This window comes from Nesoenas mayeri (genome assembly GCF_963082525.1).
Source record: "Nesoenas mayeri genome assembly, chromosome: 15".
In the NCBI taxonomy this organism is placed as follows: Eukaryota; Metazoa; Chordata; class Aves; order Columbiformes; family Columbidae; genus Nesoenas; species Nesoenas mayeri.
In genome coordinates, this window is record NC_137559.1 from 3,299,926 (window position 1) to 3,322,819 (window position 22,894).

General features: G+C 43.4%; 1 protein-coding gene across 1 annotated transcript in view; it reads left to right on the forward strand.

Moving 5' to 3' along the window:
• SDK1 (sidekick cell adhesion molecule 1) overlaps positions 1 to 22,894 on the forward strand; it is a gene marked incomplete at its 5' end in the record, with an annotated part of 363,636 nt that overhangs the window by 294,012 nt on the left and 46,730 nt on the right. Inside the window, 6 exons of the mRNA XM_080353916.1 lie at positions 747 to 845; positions 8,949 to 9,143; positions 13,856 to 14,057; positions 16,063 to 16,166; positions 17,940 to 18,010; positions 22,693 to 22,828. Of these exons, the coding sequence (XP_080210042.1) occupies positions 747 to 845; positions 8,949 to 9,143; positions 13,856 to 14,057; positions 16,063 to 16,166; positions 17,940 to 18,010; positions 22,693 to 22,828 (807 nt within the window). The remainder of the gene's footprint in view (positions 1 to 746; positions 846 to 8,948; positions 9,144 to 13,855; positions 14,058 to 16,062; positions 16,167 to 17,939; positions 18,011 to 22,692; positions 22,829 to 22,894) is intronic.

Genomic DNA, 22,894 nt, shown 5'->3' on the forward strand with positions numbered 1-22,894 from the left:
ATTGTTCTTCCATCTCCTTAGCCCTGACATAAATATGTTGTGTCTCCTCTGGGCTCAACTTAATTAAAAAGTATCATCAGGGGTAATGCAGGTGGAATTTGTGCTGAAGGGGAAGTTTTGCGGATGCTAATTGTGTGAATTAGCATCTCCTCACCTTGTGAACCGGGGCTGGTCAGCGCAGCCACCAGCCGTCCAGATTAATGTGCATCTCACCTGCCTCAGGTTCTCCTGCTCAGACCCCACTGTTTAAAATGCACATGTAAAATCAGAGGCAGTTCAAAGCTGGTGCTGATGACACAGAGAGGAGAGATTATTCGGTTCCAACAGGTATGAAGCAGATTAAGCTGACACATAACTCTCTGTAAAGGCAGCTCGGTGACTTGCTTGATAGTGTGTTAACAGTTACCTGGGGGTGTTGGGGACGGCTGGCGGGGCTCCCGCAACGCTGCGGGGAGATAACTCTGGCAGAGGTCAGAGAATCCTGCTAAACGCATTTTGTAGCTGCAGTAAAACACTGTAGGGTGCATTAGTTCTGTGTCGTGTTCGGTGTCCGTGGGCGCTGGAGGCATTTGGCCATGGACAGAATTCCTCAAAATAAATGTCTATTATTTATGTATGTAGGTGCTCCTAACAATCTATCATTGGTGAGATACAGTTTGAGCTGCCTCCTGTGTAAGGTGAGCAGAGAACTTGTAATTCCTCTGACGTGCAGTGCTTGCTAGCATGATGTCTGTCTGTCTTTCCAGCCCCTGGGCCGCCCGTCAGGCTGGTGTTCCCCGAGGTGAGGCTGACATCCGTACGGATTGTTTGGCAGCCGCCGGAGGAGCCCAATGGAGTCATCCTGGGTAAGAGAGAACAGCAAACCCAGGGCTGGGAGGAGAGGGCGGGAGACCAGAGCGAGCTCAAGCTGTTGGATTTTCCATCCCCTTGTATTGCTGAATTAGAAACCACACATAGGCAAATCTGTGGCAAAAGAAAAGATGTTTGTGTCAACTGAGAAACAGGGTACCCTGTGATGAGGAGGAACATTCTTCCTGGCTCCATGGTGTGTGTTTTCCTAAGCCAGAATTCCATGTCATTCGTGGCTCTGTGTTTGAATCGTCGTCTCTCCTCCCATCTGCGGTTGGGTTTGTAACCTCTTTGGCTGTTGGGCAACCTGCCTGTAGAGCTGCAGCAGGCAAGAGCTGGAATTTCTCCTCTTTCCCCCAGTTCACCTTTGCTGGGCAAACCCAACGTTTCAGTTTCATCCGTGCTTCCATTTTATTGCTTCCTTTGGATAACATTGTCTAGCAGGTTGCAAGGAGTAAACTCATATTTGGCTTTTCATCAAGTGAAATAGAGGCAACAAGGCACAACAAGAATTCATAAGAAGCCTTCTTACCTTCCTGCTCTCATAATTCTTGGGTTGCCTTTGCAATATGTACACCAGCCACTACTTGTACTTAAAACGTGAAGACTTTTACAATGTAAGAATCCATTCTTGCCTCCAAAATTAAAGCAGCAATTTGGTGTTTTCTGCTGATGTTAAACACATTTTACAGTGGTTCCAGCTGTTGCATTATGATTTGTCTCTCAGTTCTGAAAAGAGGAGCAAAAGCTTTTGGTTTTCGTTTAGTTCTCAGTCTGCCGGGCCTTTCTGCTTCTAATTTCAGTGCCATTGTTCAGGCTTGCCTGTAGCATTCTAGCAATGTTTCCTAAAGCTGTCACTGTTGGCTGGAGGGTGCCCACATCAAATGCTGCTGTGTTGGGAGCATCCTGTTAAATAAAGGACTGGTCTGCCTCACATTTAAATATTGAGTTAAGAACTCAAGTGTTTGCTGAGGTGTGTAGTTTCCTGAAGCGAACCCGATGCCTGAAGATGCAGAGCGATCATAAGACGGTATCCAAAGGCAGGTGCTGCAGGGGTTTTGTGAACATGAGAACGTGGCTGCGTGAAGCTTGGCAGCGGTTACCCATAAGCAGCGATGGATCCACGTGGGGTTTTGCTGCAGCTCAGAGAAGTTTGGCTTCCACGTTGTGTTGCGGGTTTGATTTGTTGCTGTTTTTTAAGGAACTGTGTGTCCTAGAACTTGCTCTCAGTGGAGACCGGGATTTGAATCACAGGATGTGGCTAAGGAGTGAAAAAAAACCAACCATTTGATAGAAATGATGAGAAAGTACAAAAGAGATTTTGCCCTCCCGACTGTGTTCCAATGTCTCACATTGCTGCACTTTGTCAGCCTTATTTGCTGAAGTTGCAAGCTCGGTGGAGAAGGAATTCTCTTTTATTTTGTCTTTGCACAGTGCTTTGTGCAATACATCCCCTTCTCAGCTTGCTCTTACTCATACCCGCTACACTGGTGATAAAATCAAACAAATGCGGGGCTGCAGGGGAAGGGGAAGAGTGTCCTGGAGAGAACGCTTGGCATGGTTAGCGTGTAGACTCTTGTCTCTGATGTCTTGCACATTCCAATTCCAGTAACACATCCCAGGATAGGTGATACTGTCCTGACATAGCTCTTTTTGCAACACTGATATTGTAACTAAGTAGGTCTATGACCCACTATTAATTCCTACGCTTTTTCTGCAGTGCACTTCCAGGTCAGTCAGCCCCTCTTTTAGATACATACATTAAGCTTTTTTCTTTCTAAGTGTGATAATTTGCAGGTGCCTTTATTGAATTTCATTTTACTGATTCCAGACCATCTCTCCTCATTATCAAGATCACTTTAAATTACAGTCTTGTCCTCTGAATGGCTCACAGCCACTCACAATTTGGTTTTATTTTTGAAGTTTGCGAGTAGATTGGCAATTCCATCAGCCAGGTCGTTAATGAAAAGTTTGAGCAGAACCAGACTCATGACTTATTCTCATGAGACCTTACTAAATACGTTCTCCCAATTTGTTAGCAAACTACTGATAACAACGTTGTGACTTCTTTTTTTTAAAGCATTCAAGTCAAAATGTGTAGTATTTTTCTTGGATTCTGTTTCTCTTGTTTGCTTTTAGCTGGGCTGTGTGCCGCCATATTAAAGCCTTACTTAAAGTCAATGTGGATCATATCTACTCTTCCCACGTGGCCAATTACACTGTCAAAATGGAGCATAGATTATTTGATATTTATTATTTGCTCCAGACAAATACATATTGGCTGTTCCTTGGCACTTTATTATCCTCATGGATGCTTATATATTGACTCATATTTTTTTCCAGGATCTTTCTGGGTATTGAACTTCAGCTTGATTTGTCCATAATTCCTCTGGTTTTTCTTTCCCTGTTTTAAAGTATAAGGGTACTCTGTTTGCCCTTCTGTAATATTCTGGGATGTCACCTGTCCTCCACAAGTTCTTGAAGATAATCACTAATTATTTGGAGATGGCTCCAGCTACTTATATGAGCACTGCAGGGCAAATTTCATCAGGCCTTTCTGACTTGATTACATCTAGCTTAACTAAATATTTGTTAACCTGTTCACTATTCTAGCCTACATCCCTACTTATATTGTTGTCAGTTTTAATTTGTGTTAAGTATCTAGTCAGCATCAACTTTGTGTGTGAAAATGAAGCAAGGGAGGTATCAGCCTTCCATGCTTTTCTGTCTCACCTGTCTTGTGCTGATCATTCCTTCCCAGTAGTTGACCTGTCCTCCTTCTGTCTCTCAAATTTTTAATGTATTTATAACATTTTTCTCATTTCCTTTGATGCCCTTTAAGTTCTAACTCACTTTGCGCTTTGTCCGTTCTGATTGTGTCCCTGTGTGCTTGTGCTGTCTATTTATACCCTCCCTTGGACATGTGTCCCGTTTCAACTTTTGTCCAAGTCAGGTTTGATTTTCAGGTCATTAGTGGGCTCTGAATGCAAACATATTGGCCTCTTAACATCCTTTGTCTGCAATGGGATAGTGGAACCTTTTTTTTTGGTCTCTTTTAAAACTGGCAGCTAAGCTGAATTCTTTTTATCCCTTAGAATTCCTTCCCGGGGGATGTTACCCGCCAGTTCCCCCACTCCACCTCTTTGAAGTCCATTGTCTTTATTCAACAGTTCTCACTCCTTTATATTTTCGTTTTTTGATAGTAGAAACGTTGAGGTTGGTGGAGGAAGTAGCTGCCAATGTAAGAGGGAAAGTAACAATTATTCATGCTGGGCACTTCTGTGATCTTTCCTAAGAACTGAGGAGTACTTCAAAAATAGATAAAAAACCATGCATAGCATTCGAAGTAAAGGTTGCAAGTTGTTTTTTTTTTCCCTGGACACCTTTTAAACCTCATTACTGTAAGCAACTATCAAAACACCATCGTAACCACCACAGCCAAGTGCACTGAGGCAGAGTTGTTGGAAAAAATGAGTTAACATAATTTTGCACGGTGCCCTTCTATTCACTAGTGGGCTTGGAAAGGAAAAATACTTGCTTTGCAAGAGCAACTTATATTCAGAGCCTTTGAACTAATGTTCCAGCTCTGCTAGCTTTGTCCTCTGAGCATACAAGCACCTTTGCAGCTAACATTTTTGTAATCTATATCAAAACATGTTCTAGCATTTCAGAGAGAGATTAGCAGGATGAAATACTGGCAGGCACCAAGAGGGAAAACCGCTTGTGTTTGGTTGGTTAAATATTTTACTGCCAGATATTTCCATGTCTCCTTTTGGGAATGTTACACTGATCATCCAAGGCTTCGCTTTCTCTTCTTTCCCGCACTTAGTTCAGCAAGCACCCAACGTAGTTCCTTAAATACTATTAAAGAAAAATGGCACATTAATGTGCATATGTGCACTTGTAGCTATGAGCTTCCTCTGAACACCAGAGCTCAACCAGCAGCCTTCCCGACCCTGGTTAGTATTCCTCGTGGTGTCCTTCTATATAGCGTTTACCTGAAGCTTATTGCAAAAGAGTGTGAGAACTCCACTGAGAATTAGAACCGAAATTGGATGTAATCCATGTTTGCAAATTCATATTTTGATCCTAGGCTGCATTTGCACACCCGCTGGCCCTTAAACAGATAAGCAGTAAAATCAACAAGCTGGATTGCTGCTCCACCAGGCAGAGCGTAACCTCCCAATATCATTTGGCTTTCCCTAAGTTCTGTGACAAATTAATAAGTGTTTGTATCTCTACTGCACCATGGCCTGCATGAGCGGGTGCTGTCACTTCTGAAGGGCTTTGTATGGTGATGAGCTTGAAAGCTTCTTTATATTCGCGGTGTGTTGTCATCTTCCTGCCTGTTTGCTTTGGGGAATCTACTGGTTGTGTTGCGGTGACCTAACATTTAACAGGCAGTTCAGATTGTTGCCTTTTATTGAGTTCAGAAAGCGTAGCTCATGAAACTGCTTGCAGTTGTGCAAAAAATACTTAAAAAGATGCTAATGCAACAATAAGCCTGGTTTCAATGAATAAATAAACTCCTGAAGAGTTGCTCTTTCAAGGATTTTTCCGTGCTGTTTTGGCCTGGTCAACAGCAGAACTTCCCATAGCAGAAGCTGCTTGGGATCTAATGCCATATGGGGAAAAGTAAAATTAAGAAAACAATATGGATTCTTCCTGTTGACCACCCAGATACTTCACATTCGGTAAGTTATTCGTTTCCCAGCAAATTTTACTCTGATCACCTTTTAAAGATTCTACTCTTATTCATAACCTTTTGTTCTTATTTTTTTTCCTAAATGTAAGATATCTCTGACATCTTATTGTCATAATGGAGGAAGGAAAGGAAGTTTCCTTGTTCCTCCACTGCAGCAATTGCAGTTATTGCCTCTTACAGCCCTTGAGCGTACATTAATTTATCTTTGAACACCTTCCATTTACCTCTATTGATTTGCCTCGTTTGATTCCACTTAACATTTCCTGTCTTCTCCCATCCCGTGTTGCTGAAATTCAGCAACTTAATAATTTTATCTTTTTGATCTTGTGTTAGCCCTAATTATTATCCAAGCTGTGGTTTAAATACTGCGTGTTCTCTGTCGCTCAGAGAGAAAGAAAAGCAATGCTTTTTTATGCCAGCAGGTATCCTGGCTGTCCCAATCTAATAGGAGAGGGTGATGTAGGAGCTCAAAATGAAGATACTGGGTATCTCTCGGGTGGGTTGTAGGTAGCAATACGAGTGATCTGGGTTCAGGTGCAGAGATTGGATACGTATCTTTGAATCAAACAGAGGGAAGTGTTGAGTTTCTGAGGAAATACGTAAAGGTGACAGCTCTGGTTGTGTAAACTCTGCCTGAGATATCCAGGAAAATAGATATTTACCCAGACTGTCAGCTAACACGGCAGATGGAGGAGAGGACAGTGAGAGCTGAGGCTGTTTTTCACAGGGATGCATTGAAAGGGAGTTTGCAGAGCCTGTCAGAGGCAGGCTGTGACAAGCGATTTCTACTTTTTCATGGCTAAGTTGTTTTTTACAGTAGCCGAGGATCCACTCTGGTGTAAGTTATTATAATGCCCCAGATATGAATGTGTCCCTTTGCCTGATCTGCGCCTGTTTGTAATTGGCTTTCCAGCATGAGCACCACCATTTAGCAGTAAATAGTTCTCTTTCTGTTCCTCCTTACATTTTAACTACTCTTTATATTTTACAAAGGTTTAGAAAACAGAGGAAATTGCTTGACAAGGATATGTCCCAGATATCATACTTATCTTTTAATAACTAGAGAAGTCAACTTTTCTGTTCTTTTAATATTCTCTGTTTCCCTCCAGGTCTTATTCTTCGTCTCTTATGTCCCTTTATCAAACTCCTTTGGCCATCTTAGTTACTTCTTCCTTCATCTTTTCTACTGCTGTAGAAATTTCCTGCTTGCTTTTCTTTTACTATTTCCCCCCCTTATTGAGATCCTGTACTGGGGCTTTCACTCCCACGTTCTTCACATCTGTATAAACAAAAAAGATCGTAGTGTATCTGTTTCTTCTCCCCGTTACTATCTGCCTTCCTGTGGACTTTAGAAAAAGATCAAAATACTGTAGTACTGAAGATACAGAAATACTTCGGTGAAATATATTGGACCAGTAATGGGAGAGCTGGTGGCATGGATAAAAGGAGAGAGTTTGAAGGTGGAAGAATGAAAAGTTCAAAGCGTAAAAACCTAAAAGTTCGCTGGGATCTAAGCACGCTCAGGAGCTCTGAGAAAATCAGGCTACTTTTCATCTAGCGCTCTGATGCTCTCCACCCAGCTGCGAAGATGTGGCTGTGGGGAGATGCTGTGGGGTGTGAGGGGACCCCGGCAGCTCGAGCTGAGCCCCTCGGGCCCCGGGAGCCTTGTACTGCTGGTGCCCATTTCCAAACGTGGATGCCCGGGGTGCATTAAGGCGCTGCAGGGCATCGGATCTGTACCCAAACCCGTTCACAACATGCAGGAGCTCAGGCTGAAGCCACAGGCGCTGGGAGAAGCCAAGTCGCTCGTCGAGGTGTGTGTGCAATCAAATCTGCTCCATGCGAGGCGGCTATGGCTGTTGCCCCACGTCCCCTGGCAGCTGCCGAAGGAAAAAGGACAAGGAAATGCTGGCGCATTGTCGACAGCGCTGTGAGAGTCAGCACACCAGAATTAATACCATCTGTATCCCAATTAAATGGCACTTGTTCAGGACAGCGTGCACCACACGCAAGCGTGGCATTGAGTCAAGAGCACACAGGAACTCTGCTTGCGCCTTTTCTGTGAGTGGGCATGTGGCAGTTGTTGTGTGCTCACAGTGGGAAATAAACGTCATTGATTTTGTCTAATAGCCACAGGTAAGATAAAAATCTCAGTTTTCATGCACTGACCTTCACAAATGAAGCACACCGGGTTCGACTCCCCATGTTCTTGTTGCAGCCAAAATGTGGTGGGAGTTCAGACTCTAGCTGAATTAATTCCAAAAGAAAGAGATGGTCTCAGGTGCTGCAGACCCCTTTGTCATTCGGAAGATGAGCAGAGGGTTGGCAGAATCATGTCATGACTGTTTTGTTTTCAGCTGGTTTGATTTGGGTTTGTTGGCTGCCCTCTGCCCTGTGTAACTCCATGAAGCGTTTAATTGTACAACTGTATTCGGTTTGGGCAATAAAGCCCCACACCAGTTCCGGTATTAATTGATTTTGGAAGTCAGCAGCTGGACTGAAAGTTACCATCGAGCTCCAGAAGTGGGAGACTGATTCAGTTGCTGGGCTTGCAGAATGAATTAGAACATTTGGCAGATCCTCTTTGGGGGACAGTTGTTGCTAGTGGTGCGTGAGAGCGCTGGAAACCCTCCTTTGCACAGTTGGATCATTAATAATACAGGCTAAACCTAATTGTCAGGCAGGTTGGAATGGGGGTTATCACTTACAGGCATCAACAAAATTGATTATTAAGTGCCGCGTGGTTGAAGCAGGACCTCACAGCTTGCAGGCTTCTTCCTTGGACTGTGGCAGGAGGAGGCTGTGATTGGCAGCTCTGGCGGCTGCTGTACAGTTATCACAGGGGATATGTGATACAGTTGATGCTGTACAGTTACAGGGGAGCAGGAGAGCTGAGAAGAAGGCAAGTGCAAAAAGCAGGAGCGAGCCTTTATTTGGGCAGCATGAAGGCTGCACCGCTTGGGTAAGGAGCACAGAATAGTGTGTGAGCATGAGTGCATACGGGTATGCTGGGGGGAAAGATGAAACAGAGCGTTGTCTTGAACTGGCTCAGCCAGGTGACATTAATTGTCCAGGTTTTGTTTGTTCCTTTGCCTTTTCATAAAGTATGCTCAGGAAAGATTGAACTGTTTTTCTGTCTTGTTGGTATGAAGGATGGGAAATGAAAGCAGTTTCATGGCACATAGTATTTGGTAGACCCTCGTGTGTGTCACTGTGTGACATCAGATATGGCGTCTGGCTGGGCAATTTTATAGCACTGAAGGTAGTAAATTACTTTATTCTGGTCTCAGATAAGCAAGTAATTATATTAAACTCATAGTTTTGGTGCTCTTTTGTCCCTGCTAGAAAGAAATCCTAACCCTTTCTCTGTCTCTCATTGATGCTGTGATTTCAGGGTACCAGATTGCCTACCGCCTGGCCAGCAGCAGCCCTAACAAGTTCACGACGGTGGAGGTCGGCTCGACAGTCAGGCAGTTTACAGCTACAGATCTCACCCCTGAGTCAGCGTACATCTTCCGGACGTCTGCCAAGACCAGGCAGGGCTGGGGGGAGCCGCTGGAAGCCACCGTGATCACAACAGAAAAAAGAGGTAACGCTTGCAGCCACAGGTTGAGGTACTTTCTGCCGCGTGCCTTGGAGCCTCTGCTGCACTTAGGGGAATTTTAATAACAGGCTACAGCCTGTACACTGTCTCCTTCTCACCCCATAAACCTGCCCCAAACCATAGCAACATCATGATTTGAGAAACCTGGTGAGCAAGACAGACTTTTATGAGACACAGTTCTTCTAACCTGCCGGGCTCTTGGAGATTGATTTTTCCATCAGTTGCTATATTGGCCATATGCAGCCTCCCTCTGCAGTCAGATCTTTTTTTTTCCTGCTCTCTCGTTTTCTTGAAAGATTGCAATCTTAAGAAAGTAAGTGATGGATGAATTGTATTGATCAGGGAATGCAAAATGAGAGGCACTGATGTTGCAGGATTTCTCCACGGCTCCTCCATTGTACCTCAGTCCTGACCTAATGTGTTAGTAATTACTCTGGCCTTTCGCTGCCACACGCTTGAGCAGAGTGTTTGCATCTGGATTGCCCAGAATTTTTCTGCTTCTTGCATCAGCCGTAAAGTGGTTACTCACATTCTGAATCTCCAACCACATTCTGTTCTGTAGGGAACCTACTTGAAGAAAGCAGGAGTTACAGGCATATAAATAAAACCAAATGCTTAGATACCAAAGGTATCTAAATGTGAAAGACATATAAGGTGTTACAGAATCTGCTCTGTACCGTTGCTTGTTTGTAATGCTTTGGCTCAAGTAACTGCTGAATTCTCCAGTCTTAGAACAGATCTCTGGAGCTGCCAGTTAGAAAAATTTTGTTTTCTACTTGTGCATGAAGTTGTTTTTCGTTTTTTTTTAATTCACAGCTAAAAATAATATTTTGGCAGAGAACAGGAGTGTGGGTTTTCCTCTGGTCTTGCACCATACGCCATGTTCCACTGCAAAGCATAGATCTGTTCTCTAGAGGTGGCAAAGTCAGAACTAGCCAGGGTAACTTTATCAACATCACTCCTTTGTGCATCCCTGGATTTTGTGCCACATGTCACTCTGACCCATTGTGCTGTCTGGATATTGATCTTTAACAAAACTTCTCTCTCAAAAGTTAGAGCCATGCAGCTCCTGTGACTGACAAAAATCACAGTTCAGGGAGAAGTGCCCTTCAGGTAATTAGGGCAGAACTCCATAGACATCTTTCAGCTGTTGTTCGTACTTCACTTTTGCCTGTGCTTGTGTGCCTGGTCTTGGCTCTTGTCCAAGTCTTGCACTATAATACAACCAGTTATATTTACTTTTAGTTCTTAAAATGTGCCTACTAAACAATCTCGTTTTAAGTCCTTGCAAATCATTTAGTGCAAGTTTAAGGATTTTCCGCACTATTTGCCTACAATGTCTTCCTTGTTATTTTCCTGTAACACTTCTAAGAAGAGAGGACATTGGCCTGATGTTCAACCACCAGCAGCAAGGACCGATGGGGTGCATTTCAACTACTTCTAGCCTGTCTGGTTGATGTTGAAATTCCCCCCGGTGTAGCTCACCAGGTCATGTGCAGCCTTCCCAGTGCACAACAGTCCTCAGAGAACAAACCTCTAGAGCTGTATTAGGAAACTTAAAGTGCCTCTGCTAAAGATACCATCCATCAAAGAGATTTATCAGCTCAAGGTTTCTTCCACCCCTGCCTAACTGCTGTCAAAATGGAAGTTTGATGTCCAACATGTGGAAGTTTCAAAACAACCCACCATGCCCAATAAAGTGAATACTCGAAGCTCAGAGCCTCTACTTTTCAATAAAATGTTCTCAGGCTTCCCAGACCGTGCACAAGCTGTTGCTGGATGCGCAATAGCTCAAGGCAGAACTCGCAGCTCCACTGCAGGAACAATGATCCCTTGTTGCCATCAATGCTTTAGGGTTATCCTGAATAGACAAGTCAGAGTATGAAACGAACCCTTTCTCTTTTTGATGGATGGCTCTGCTGTGTCTCTATGCATGTTATGGAACCGAGCCCCAAGGCGCTGAGAGTTAAATGAAGTGATCCCTTATGTAAAGTGCAGAGAGAAGAATGTGTAATTTCACATCAGCAAGATTGATATGAGGCAATAATAAAGAAATTTATCCAGTGCAGCTATTCTGCTAACAAGTAAATAGAAAAACTCAAAACACAGAAACCTGAACCTTGTATACGTGGCAATGAGTATTCTAGAGCAAAAAGATATTTCATTTCCATTACTAAAAAATGCATTTAATATCCCTTCAGTCCTTGTTACTAAGGTAGGCAGGCACAAAAATTCCCCTGAAAATTAACCAAATCAGTCACTCTTGTCCTTTTAAATTCCTTGGATAATCCTAATATACAACATGACATTTTACAGTGATACCTGCGATTTATAGATCCCAAGTTATATTGTAGCTGTATTCTCCAGAGGCTCTTCTTTGAATCTACGTGGTGATGTGATACCCTTCGGAATAGTCAACACCAGTGAACAGGGGAGAACTGAGTCAGAAAATGTAAATGTAGTGAGAAATTAGAGGTAGTCCATTGAGTTATGTGGCCTGGCCTTACATTCCTGCACAGCTCACCTTAGCATTTGCTTTTCACAGAACCCCAGAGTGTCAGGGATTGAAAGGGAGCTGGAAAGCTCACCCAGTGCAATCCCCCCATGGAGCAGGAACACCCAGATGAGGTTACACAGGAAGGTGTCCAGGTGGGTTGGAATGTCTGCACAGAAGGAGACTCCACAACCCCCCTGGGCAGCCTGGGCCAGTGTTCTGTCACACTTACTGAAAAGAAGTTTCTTCTCAAATTTAAGTGAACCTCTTGTGTTCCAGTTTGAACCCATTACCCCTTGTCCTGTCACTGGTTGTCACCCAGAAGAGCCTGGCTCCATCCTCCTGACACTCCCCCTTTATATATCTGTAAACATTAATGAGGTCCCCCCTCAGTGTCCTCTTGTCCAGCTCCAGAGCCCCAGCTCCCTCAGCCTTTCCTCACACGGGAGATGCTCCACTCCCTGCAGCATCTTGGTGGCTGCGCTGGACTCTCTCCAGCAGTTCCCTGTCCTGCTGGAACTGAGGGGCCACAACTGGACACAAGATTCCAGGTGTGGTCTCACCAGGGCAGAGCAGAGGGGCAGGAGAACCTCTCTGACCTACTGACCACCCCACTTCTAATAGACCCCAGGATGCCATTGGCCTTCCTGGCCACAAAGACTTTTGGCTAAACCCACATAAATAAACTCTTCATACTAATGGTTTTGTACAAACAGTCAGGAAGTATATCTTGCAATACAGGAGATTTTAAGATCTCCCATTAGCAGCAGAAGGAAACCCAATCACAGGAGAGTGAGTGCAAGATCTGACCTGCCCAAAACTGCAAGCTGGTGAAAGCTTATCAGCAGAGAGTATTAAATCTCTGCACGACACTCGCTTCCCCTGATAGAATAACCCTGAATACCTGTCTCAGCCTGTCAGTGTAAGGCATTGACCTTTTGCATTGTACTCCGGCTCGCATGCTGCTGGCACCAAGGGCTTCCTCCAGCTAATAGCTTACAAATCTTTGGGCACTGATGTCAGCGAGAGCCTGCTGCAGAGAAATGCCAAAACATATAGGAAATGGTTTTAGGGAATGGCAGGGGAATGAAGTGTTCGCCATACGCAGCTGTGAGGAATCGGGCAGGCGGAGGTGTGTTTATGGAAACAAGTGCTGATGAAGTTGAATTGAATTGCTTCTCAAACGCAAGTCACTGCGGTGTCTCCAATCAATTTCTGCTTTATTACATGCCACACATTTTAATCAGAATCAATAATCTTCATGATAAACAATTAAACAATTATTCCTCACTCTATAGAGTTTCTCTATTGAAATCGATGATGTGCGGAGACGCGGTGACGGGAAAGGAGATCTATATTGAAACGGTTGGGGACTGGCATGCTTACACCGGCATTACCATTCCCTGCCTCATCTAAAAGGTGTACGGTTAATTACTCTGGAGAGATCTCCCTCAGCATCGGCTCTGGCTGGTTTGACTTTGCAGGTTCAAGGTTATTGAGTGTGAAGGGAAGAACTGGGAAGGTCTGAAGTGCAGTGCAGCCGGAGCTCAGGCCCCAGCTCTGTGCTGTCTCTGGGCTGGGGTTTGGAAGCAGCAGCAGCAGCAGCTGCTGATGGTTCTTGGGTCCTTGCCAGAGAGAACTGGTGCTGGAATTCATCATCGACTGTAAGTTGTGCTCTTGGACTCTGCCACACACCAGCCTGTTCGAGCTTCATCCCTTCCTCTTCTTCGTGCCTCAACTGGAGAGCAGGTGGGGGAAGAGGGTGCTATGTAGCACGGGGAGAATGTAGTCCTGTGGTACCGATAGTGTGAGCACGGGTTCAAAAGTGAACCATTTTACAGGCAAAATCTGTCAAGAGAGCAATTGCAGCTGGAATTACTGTTGAGTTTCATTGAAGACTTTCTTGCTTTGCTTGGCTACTGGTCCTAACGATTCTTCCTTAACCTACCAGGCTAAGACGCCCTGAAATCTGAGGCCTGCTGCTAAGAAAGTGTGTATTCAGTGGTGACCTTCTGTGCCAGGGAGATAAGAACCAGTTTTACTGCTGCTCTTTGCAGTAGATTAAGGAATTGGGTGGCTTGTGAACCTCATGGGGCAAACCCAAGTGTTCAGTCTCCTGTGGCACCACCACTATGAAAGTCCAATTGGGCTGTCACATTTTATGTTAGCGTGAATGTCCTCTGAAATTATGGTTTCGTTGCAGAAAGACCAGCACCTCCCAGGCAGCTGATGACCCCCCAGAGTGATGTGTCATCACGGAGTCTGCTGTTGAAGTGGGTCCCTGGAAGTGATGGATCTTCACCAATACGATATTTCACAGTGCAAGTGCGAGAACTGCCAAATGGAGACTGGCAAACCTACTCCTCTTCCATCAGCCACGAGGCGACATCGTGCGTTATTGAAAGGTACCGTATGATCCGGGGCTAGCGTAGAAATTTCCACACATTCCACTTCCAAAGTTAGGAAACAAAAGCAAGCATCTCAGTCTTTTTAGGGTAGAGAGGTTAAATGAGGGTCACTGCTCTCATTTTAGAGATGATGTTTTGAGCAGCAGTTGAGAGATTTGCTGAAGGTCATGCAATGAATCTAATTACAGTTGGATTGCAATGCATGTTTTTGAAGCCCTCAGCGTGGTAGGTAATACTACATGGGCTAAACCATATGTAGCTACATAATAGTCTGTAAAATACAACTAGTTAAAAATCCTTTCTGTGGCGACTGATGTTAAAATCCATTCTCAGTACTGCATTGCAATTATCTCTATATTAGCTTTTCCAGATGAAATGGGAACTATTTTTATCTGTGTTTTCCATACTGAAGTCTATAGATATCATCAGAATGTTTAAACTTCATTCAGACTTCATTATAACCTCAGCAATGCTGTTGTAATTAAAGTCCTTGTAACATCTGTGAAAGCAATTGAATGTCTATGAGAAGGTACTTGTTTTACTGTCCATTTCCTCTATTGACCAACTAGTACAAATCGGATTATTTCTAAAAGGCTGTGAGCTTTTGGAGAATCAAGTGTCCAAAGCACTCAGACGCGGATTTTTCAGGTGTGTTATAAAAACATCGGTGGCTATGGTGTATGACAGCTCACCGGTCATGTGCCAGAAGATACAGCTATATAGCTATCCTTTCATCTAACTGTGCATAAAAAAGAAAACTTGACAATTATAGGTACAAATATAGACCAAATTCATTGACCTTGGAGGTTTTTACCCACCCTGAATTATACCCAGTATCTTTCTAGTCAAAACCTGTAAAACCAAGGAAACCAACTATGTCATTTAGACTTGACGTTGGCATTACTGAAAACAAAAGATCAAGAAAGATTATTCAACTTACTCAAGTTGCTGTGGGTGAGTAACGGTGCCCTAATAGGGTGGCACTGCTGAAAGATTTCTTCTCCCCCTTGCTAAAAGCTTTTTCTTGTGGAAGTCCAGAGGAGCAGCACACGTGTGATGTGAGAGTGCTGTCCATCCGAATGCATTATCCCTTGATGTTTAATCCTTCCTTACAAGTAACTTTACTTGGGTTTGTAGTCAGTGTTACATCTGCCAGCTGATGGCTAGACACTACCAATTAATTAGCTAAATCCCCTGTAACTTATAGCTCTGCATTTCCAGCCTCAGTCTGTGACTCACAAGGCAGCCTCCCCCACACCTTCCCCTGCCAAGCCAAGACAGAAGAATCTTTGTGAAGGTTATGTCAGCTGGAAATCACTCTTTGCATATCTTAAAGCTCTGCCTAGATAAAAGAGCTGCAAGGAACCTGTTGTTACTGTCTTTATTAAATAATCCAGGTAATAGCATTAATTTGAAATTCAGTAGGAATAAAACGCGCTGATCAAACACAATGGTCTAGGAGATTAGTCAGAAGGCTGGTGATGTGGATTCCAGAGCCTGCTGGGCACCTGCTGGCCCTGGACACGTTACCTGCCTCTTCTCTTCCCATCATCCCCATCTGTGCACTGAGGATGAGCTGACCCACGGACCTGCTTGGAGGTTTGCTCAGGCAAAGCACCTGGAAAGCCAGGTTTTGCATAACCTTACAAGACTTGGCAGCACATCTTGTCCTCTCCAACAAGCTCTAGTCGTAGGCTGCTCCGTAAACTGCAACTGAAAGGCTGTTTACTGGAGCCTTGCTCAGCTGTGAATCCGTGCATGTTTTCAGGAGCTCAGGCCAATGCAAACCTGAGAAGATGCTGGTGGCAGCAATGGTGCAAACACCCCCATGCCATTAGGAAGCTGGGGGAGGCTGTGAAGAAAAGATGATGTGGAGAAGAGACAAACTGCTCCAGGACTTTGGTTGCCAAAGGGCAGGTTCTCTGTAGAGACTTGTTCCGAGGCAAGACGTGATGGTATGGGGAGATTTCCATCCCTCAGCCTTACTTCTTACATTCCACAGCTTGAACCCATTCACCTCTTACAAACTGCGAGTGAAAGCAACCAATGACATCGGGGACAGTGACTTCAGTGCGGAGACAGAGGCGGTGACAACTCTGCAGGACGGTAAGCAAGAAGCGACACGGCGGGGGCATCACCGTCAATGGGCGCTCCCCGGTGCTCCTGGGTTTGCTGGAGCTGTTGCAAGGTGTTCTCCACTGGGAATGTGGTGTGAAAATTCAACAGCCAATGCAGTTTTGTTCATAGGAGATTGATACAGGTAGTAATGAGATGTGGCTGAATTAATAACAGGCAGCCTTAAGTGTCCTGCGGTGCCCTCTGATAATGAATCATACTTTCAGGAGTCTCAAAATGGAATTAAACTCTGTTTGATTGGCTTCCAAACTCTGCACTAACCATTATCTTTGCAGAAATTGAATAATTTACAAGAGATCATTAAAAATAAATGTAGAACTGTGCATACATTTGAAGAAGTTTCTTCAATTGTTTTCACTCACAATCCACATCTGCAATATGGCAAAATTGTTGAGGTGTAAGTAAGAAAGAGTATGAAGCTCCTGGATACATGAACATTTAATCCTGCAGATCAGGGCTAATAAACTGTGAATGACATTGACAAGGCTTATATTTTTAGCCTTAGAGATCAGCTTCTAATTCCTTGATTGTATAAAGTCGATGCCTGAATGCAGAAGTAGCTCTGATGTCTTGAATGGAGAAGAGAACTCTGCAAAGTTTAAAAGAGCAACAGTATTTATCCTTAGCCTGGGAAATGTGGTAGTACTGAGATATAGATATATATGTGTATACATATATGATTCTATATATAGAGTCCTAGGAATTAGCCAGTGTTTCATACAGCTCAAGGAATGGCTAGTTAAATGTGACATGGAAACATAAAAGTAGGAAATTATTTTGCAAAGGAAGGTTTAATGAATGTGATCTTGATATCAGAAAAAGAGAGGACAGAGCTCAGGAGTATTCTGTGTTAAACAAGAACCCATGTAATACTTGAATAATCTGCCTACCAGCCTTTTAGAGACACCCTGACTCTCCATCTTCCTGAGCAGCGGCTGCCATAGCGGTGCAGGCTGTAACTGGTACTAATGCGGCACCACTGGCTCGCTGTTTCGGAATTTGAAGTTTTATTTTCTCTCCTCTTTGAGTTTAGCGGCAGTGAATCCAGACTTGTGCTTGGCCTCCTCACAATACAACAGGGAGATACTGTAGAAGCTTCTCAACTCCTTAACAAAGTGAACGTTTATTCTGCTGAGCAAACCTGGTGCTGCCACCAGAGCATTGCGCTGTGGAGGGCTGTGAGCTCCTGATAAGCCTTCGCTTCATCGTATTTGAGCTGCTATAACCTGTGTGTGTACGTGCTATCGCCATGGGCACAGGAATGGGTTAACCCATGGTAAATCAAGCTGTCCTAACTGAAATAATCTGTGACTATGTGACACAGGCTCCTAAAAACAAGGTGAGCTTGCCCCAGCTGTGGCAAAAATACCATGGAAAAGTTGGGAGAGGTTTGCACACGTGCAGCTGGTTTAATGCTGGTTTAATTTCCTTTCAAACATATATCCAGTTGTTTATGAGTGGCTGGCGTGCTGCACCTTTCTCCACATTTATGCCCTCGGCTTTTCCCGTATTCCTATTCAAGTTGCCAAGGCCACAGGTAGAGCAAGGGGTATAGGAGGAGTGATTGGCTTCTGTCCAGATTGCAATATTCATATCCACCGCATTGCATTTGAGACCCACCGTGTAGTAGCTGGGATAGAAGATGTTCTTTGGCAGTGAAGAAAGAGAATCTGATGAAGAGAACCTGCCGATTTTCCACCCTGTTGCTATAACGGCTTTGGTTATATATTTGTTCTTGTTTAGTTCCAGGAGAACCCCCCAGTTCTGTGTTGGTGACTCCCCACACCACTTCATCTGTCCTTGTGCAGTGGCAGGTAGGTAAAATGCACGATGTTGATGTTTCTCAAACAAGTTTTGATTGCTTTGACTTGTTGAGGTTGCAAGGGACGTTCTCCTGGGCTGGAAGTGCTGTATAAAAGTTGAAGAACTGCAAATATTTTCTCGTTTTCCTGATCTAGGCATATATTGTGGTAACGGATAGAAATTTCTGGCAGTTGTTTTTACTTTGTGCTCCATGAGAGAAAACTTAGAAGGTAAAGGAGTTTCTGTAGCCATGCCCAAGATCACTACTTGTACAGGTTCTCCTTTTATTGATATCAACAGATGTGCATCTTTACATTGAAAACATTCAATGGAGTGCAGACCTGGTAAAGTTCAGGTAATCAAAATCTCGCTTTCATTCGCATCGCACGCTGCGTCCTGCAGCACCTCAAATAATCAGAAGCTTATGCTGTGCCTGAGATCCTGCTCATACCTTTGAGGAGCTCCACGTGCCCTTTTGGCTCTGCGAGGGCTAAAAATTGAGATTTCTTCAGAGAACAGAAAGGAATTTTGAGCTCTCCGTAATGTCTCTGAGTTGGATGTGAAAGTATTTGTGCCGAGTCTGCATTTTATACAGACATTCCTTTATCTTTCAGTACCGGCCTCCTGGGAGATGCTGGAACATTTTGTGACCCAGTGCCTGAGGCTTCTTTTTGCAGAGTGAGCATTAATAGAGGGAACCCAGTGGGGTACTGCACGTTATCCGTAACCTATCCTGGAAAGCCTCTGCCCACCCTGCTCCCGAGACAACATCGCGCACACATTATAAGGATAACTTTGGACAGATTGCATTACAGTGAAAAATGTGCATATGCCTTTACAGTACAGATGGGGCTCCTTGCATTTTGGGGAAAAAAAAAATGTATGTATGAGGGTCTGTTTATTGCTCTGCAGCACCATTTTAAAAATATATCTGGCTGTACTGCTGTGTTGCTGGCCCAAGTTCACACAGCATAATGCTGAATAACATCATTGCTTACAGCATGGTGAACAAATAGAGGACATGTTGAACAGTTCAACCAAAGGAATTATGGAGAAATGTAAATCTACCGCCCCGCCTACAAATAGAGCCCGCAGTGAAGAAAAAAGGCTATACAAAGAGGATGTGAGGCACGATGTACCGCGGAAACAAGCATTTCCCAATTGACTGATTATTGGTGTGTAGTTAATGTGAAATAGGTGGTTGTTTAGGTAATTGGATGCTTTTTATTTCATGAAAATGAAATGGGGTTGTTGTGCCAAAGCCATCTCAAGGGAGTTGTGGGCGATTATATGTCATTACTACATGTATATTAATAGGTCCTAGTAATTCAGCCGTACTATATTTTTCAAATAAACAAAAATCTTCAAGTCCCACAATAGCCTCCAATTAAGAGGAAGTTTCACGGCAGTGTCTAAGAAACAATGTAAACTGAAAACCGCAGTCGCGCTAAATGCGAGAGTGGATTTCCAAGCAAAGCTAAATTTTTAACTTTGAGCCATGTTAATAATTCACAAAACAAACTCTAGATGCACTATCTGTGCTTTCAGCTGCTTGGTCCAATCAGGCCATTATTTTTAAATTGAAAGTAGGAAGAAAAGAAGTCATTTCCATCGAGGTCTGTTGTATCAATAATGCAAGGTTACTTCAAATGTTCTAGACAATGTTAAGTTAACATCGGGATCATGCAATGTTCTGCCTCTACCTTAGAGATAACAATTATTCGAACTTACGTTTTACTTACATTTTAGTCTTTTTTTTTTTTTTTTTCATTTTTAAACAGCACAAAAATGTTTCTCTTGCTTCTGTACAACATTCCGGGCTGCCACTCATAATCATTTTACCTATTTCAGCATATCCCTCAGGCCTTCCTACAAAATTCTAAATAATCCATTACATCAAAAGCAGAGTTTTGTCCGTGAGAGACAGATAGGAAGGGGAAGACCTGACCTTTTAGCAGAGTACCCTTTTCAGGAAAGAATCATCATTTCCATGGCAAGGAGAAAGGCAGTTTTCAAGCCATTTATTTTCTGAGCTTTCCTGTCCTAAATGTAAAGGAAAGAAAAAATGGAGAATCACATGAAAGCATAAGAACACAATGTTTCCTATCAACAAATCAGTTTTGTACCACGATGAGGAATTAAGCTTTATCTTAATTAAATATTAGGCTCTTACATGGCAGAGCAGAGAGTAATACTCTCTTTTCTTAGCTTCAGCAATGTTTTCCTTTCAAGATTCTGTAGGATATTCTCAACTGGTTTTTAGTTAAAAATAAAATTATTAATAGTTAAAACAGGAAAAGACACTGACATCTTCCTTCTAGGTAGTAATGAACTGAAATACAAATCCATGTGATGCTCACAGTAGTTTATTTCCATGCTGGACAGGCTTTACTTTCTTGCTGCCTCTCTCCTGCTTTGGGGAGATGCACTCAAGAAGTCTTAATATCTTGGTGGGACCCTGTTCTCGTGCTTTGCCTGGTCATTCCTTCTCTGCTTGGGCACCATCACAGCTAAAGCAACTTCACTATAATATAGAAAACGGAAAAGGACAGTCAGAAGATTGGAAAAAAGGCAAAAAGCTCATGATAGATATACTAAAAATTGCCAGTAAAACCATCTCTCATCCACATTGTGGAGGAGAACATTTCAGCTGGGCCACAAACAACCTCGTAAGCAGGTGGCCCTGGCACTTTGTTTAGTCTGTTTGCTCAGTCCCTTGAACAAGAGGCTCAGTCTGAGACCAGGAAAGACGATTGTACAAGAGGTTGATGTATTTGCCTTGTAAAATGGAGTCTGAGAAGGAACATGATTGCCCTTTTTAAAATACAACACGGGCGTAAGCACCCCGTAGGGAGAACAATTTAACCCAAAAGGCAATGTTAGCACAGGAGCAAATGGTTATAAGTTAGCTATGAATTATTTAGATTAGAAATTAAATGAAGGTTTCTAACTCTCCAGGTAGTGAAGTTTGAAGCAGCTTTCCAATAGGAAGATTGGGAAGCAGAAAAATCAGCTTGTTGTCTGGCGGGGGTTACTCTGTTTGTGAAAAGAACTTGAGGCAGCTGATTTTCTGCAGTCCTGAGGGCCCAGTCCTGTGATTCCTGAGATCCTTCATAGCCCCGTGTTCCTAGATCATTCTGAAATGCAGGTGCTAAATGAGAGTGAAAGGCGGTCAGAGCTTCTCCGAAGGATAGAGGACAATAATGAGCATGAAACAATGATGGATGAGGTTCTCCAGCCATGCAGAGCAAGTAACAGTGGTATCTTGGGACTATTTGGATTGGGCAGGACAACTGCAGAAGGCAGTGGCTTCTTGCAGGAGCAGTTTCTGCTCCTTTTCCTGGTAGCTGTGTAGCTTTCCTATACTCTGGTTCATGTGATTTTCTGTTTTGGTTTCCATAAACCGCAATCTTTCCACTTCATTCCTCAGCCCTCACCCAAAGCAAAGTCCTTTGTACTGAGACAGGACAGCCCTCTCTGTTCTCTTACCGTCATCATGAAATAATGGAAAATTCTTGTCATTTCTGGAAGCAGAATGTTAGGTTATTAGCAAATATCTTTCTCCTTTCCTGTAAAAACATTCTTACTTCTTTCATTAAAATTACATGTGGTATTACCTTCTCTTGTGACAGCGTTTCACACCAGCGGTTCATTTTTCCACAATGGACAGATGGTTTTCCATAGTGAAGTTCTCAAGACTGCTAGGGATCTCTCTGGATTAAAGGCGAGATCATCATTAAAATCCTTTTCATTTATACTTTTAGCCCCTTAAATTTCAGTACAAGAATCTTTAGAAGATAGGTGGCTCAGAGCATCTTTTCTTCTCTGCAGTTCTCAGCCTGTATTAGACTCATGAAAGCCATTTTTTTCCTAAACATGAAGAATCCCTTTGCTTGTCTTTATTTAAGAGAGCCATTCAACCAAAAATTTCCTTTTCATTTGGCTACTGGCTGTATATCTGTATCTGAAGGAAGTCGTGAGGGGCTGCTGAAGAATCCTTGCTGAGATATTATGTCTTTGAGCATCTTCCAGCATGTTGGAGAAGAAAGAAACCTTGTGTTTGAGCCAGCCCAATGGCCATACATACCACAGAGGGCTGGGTTTGCCTGTGGGACTGGACAGATGCAACGCACCAGAATCCATCATACAATGACTTCTCTCCAAATGCCTCTGTGAGCTGTTAGACCTATTTTCATCTTTCTAATGAAAGCCAGAATACACCAGTGTTATTTTCTCATCAGCCTTCCAATAAAATAATGCCAAATGAAGAATGTTCTATGAGCAATCCTCAAGGGAAACAGCCGCTAAAGAAATTCTGTCTTTACCAAAATGATTTCTTTCTCTTCATCTCAAAGTGAAATACTGGTTTGCTATTCCACTGTTGATAGCCAGCAACGTGTTTATTTATAACCTTTATCGCACACAAGTTTTTGTGGACCAAGATGGAAAGGAGTTTAGTTCTTAGTAGTGCAAAGAGCCTTTTGTAATTGCCACAGTGAAGTCATCAAAGTTGCCTTTAACTTGTGTTTTTTCAAATTACGCAGCCTTTGACCCTATATGTTATTAATGGCAGTTTTCACCAGGAACATTGTGTCCCCTCGCACAGGACAGGTGTCACCTGCCACCTGTGGTGACGGATATTTGTCACAGTGCCCATCTTAACGAGCCTGTTCTTCATGTGAATGTTTTTCAGCCACCCAAAACGGAGAGTCTGAACGGCTTGCTGTTGGGATACCGCATCTACTATCGGGAGCTGGATTACGACACTGGATCTGGAAAAGAATCAAAAACCATCCAGAACCCCTCGGCTTTAAGAGCAGAGCTCACACGTAAGCCCATGTTTTGGAGCCTGTAATATCCCAGAATAGAAATCTGTCGTTATACCAGACACTGTG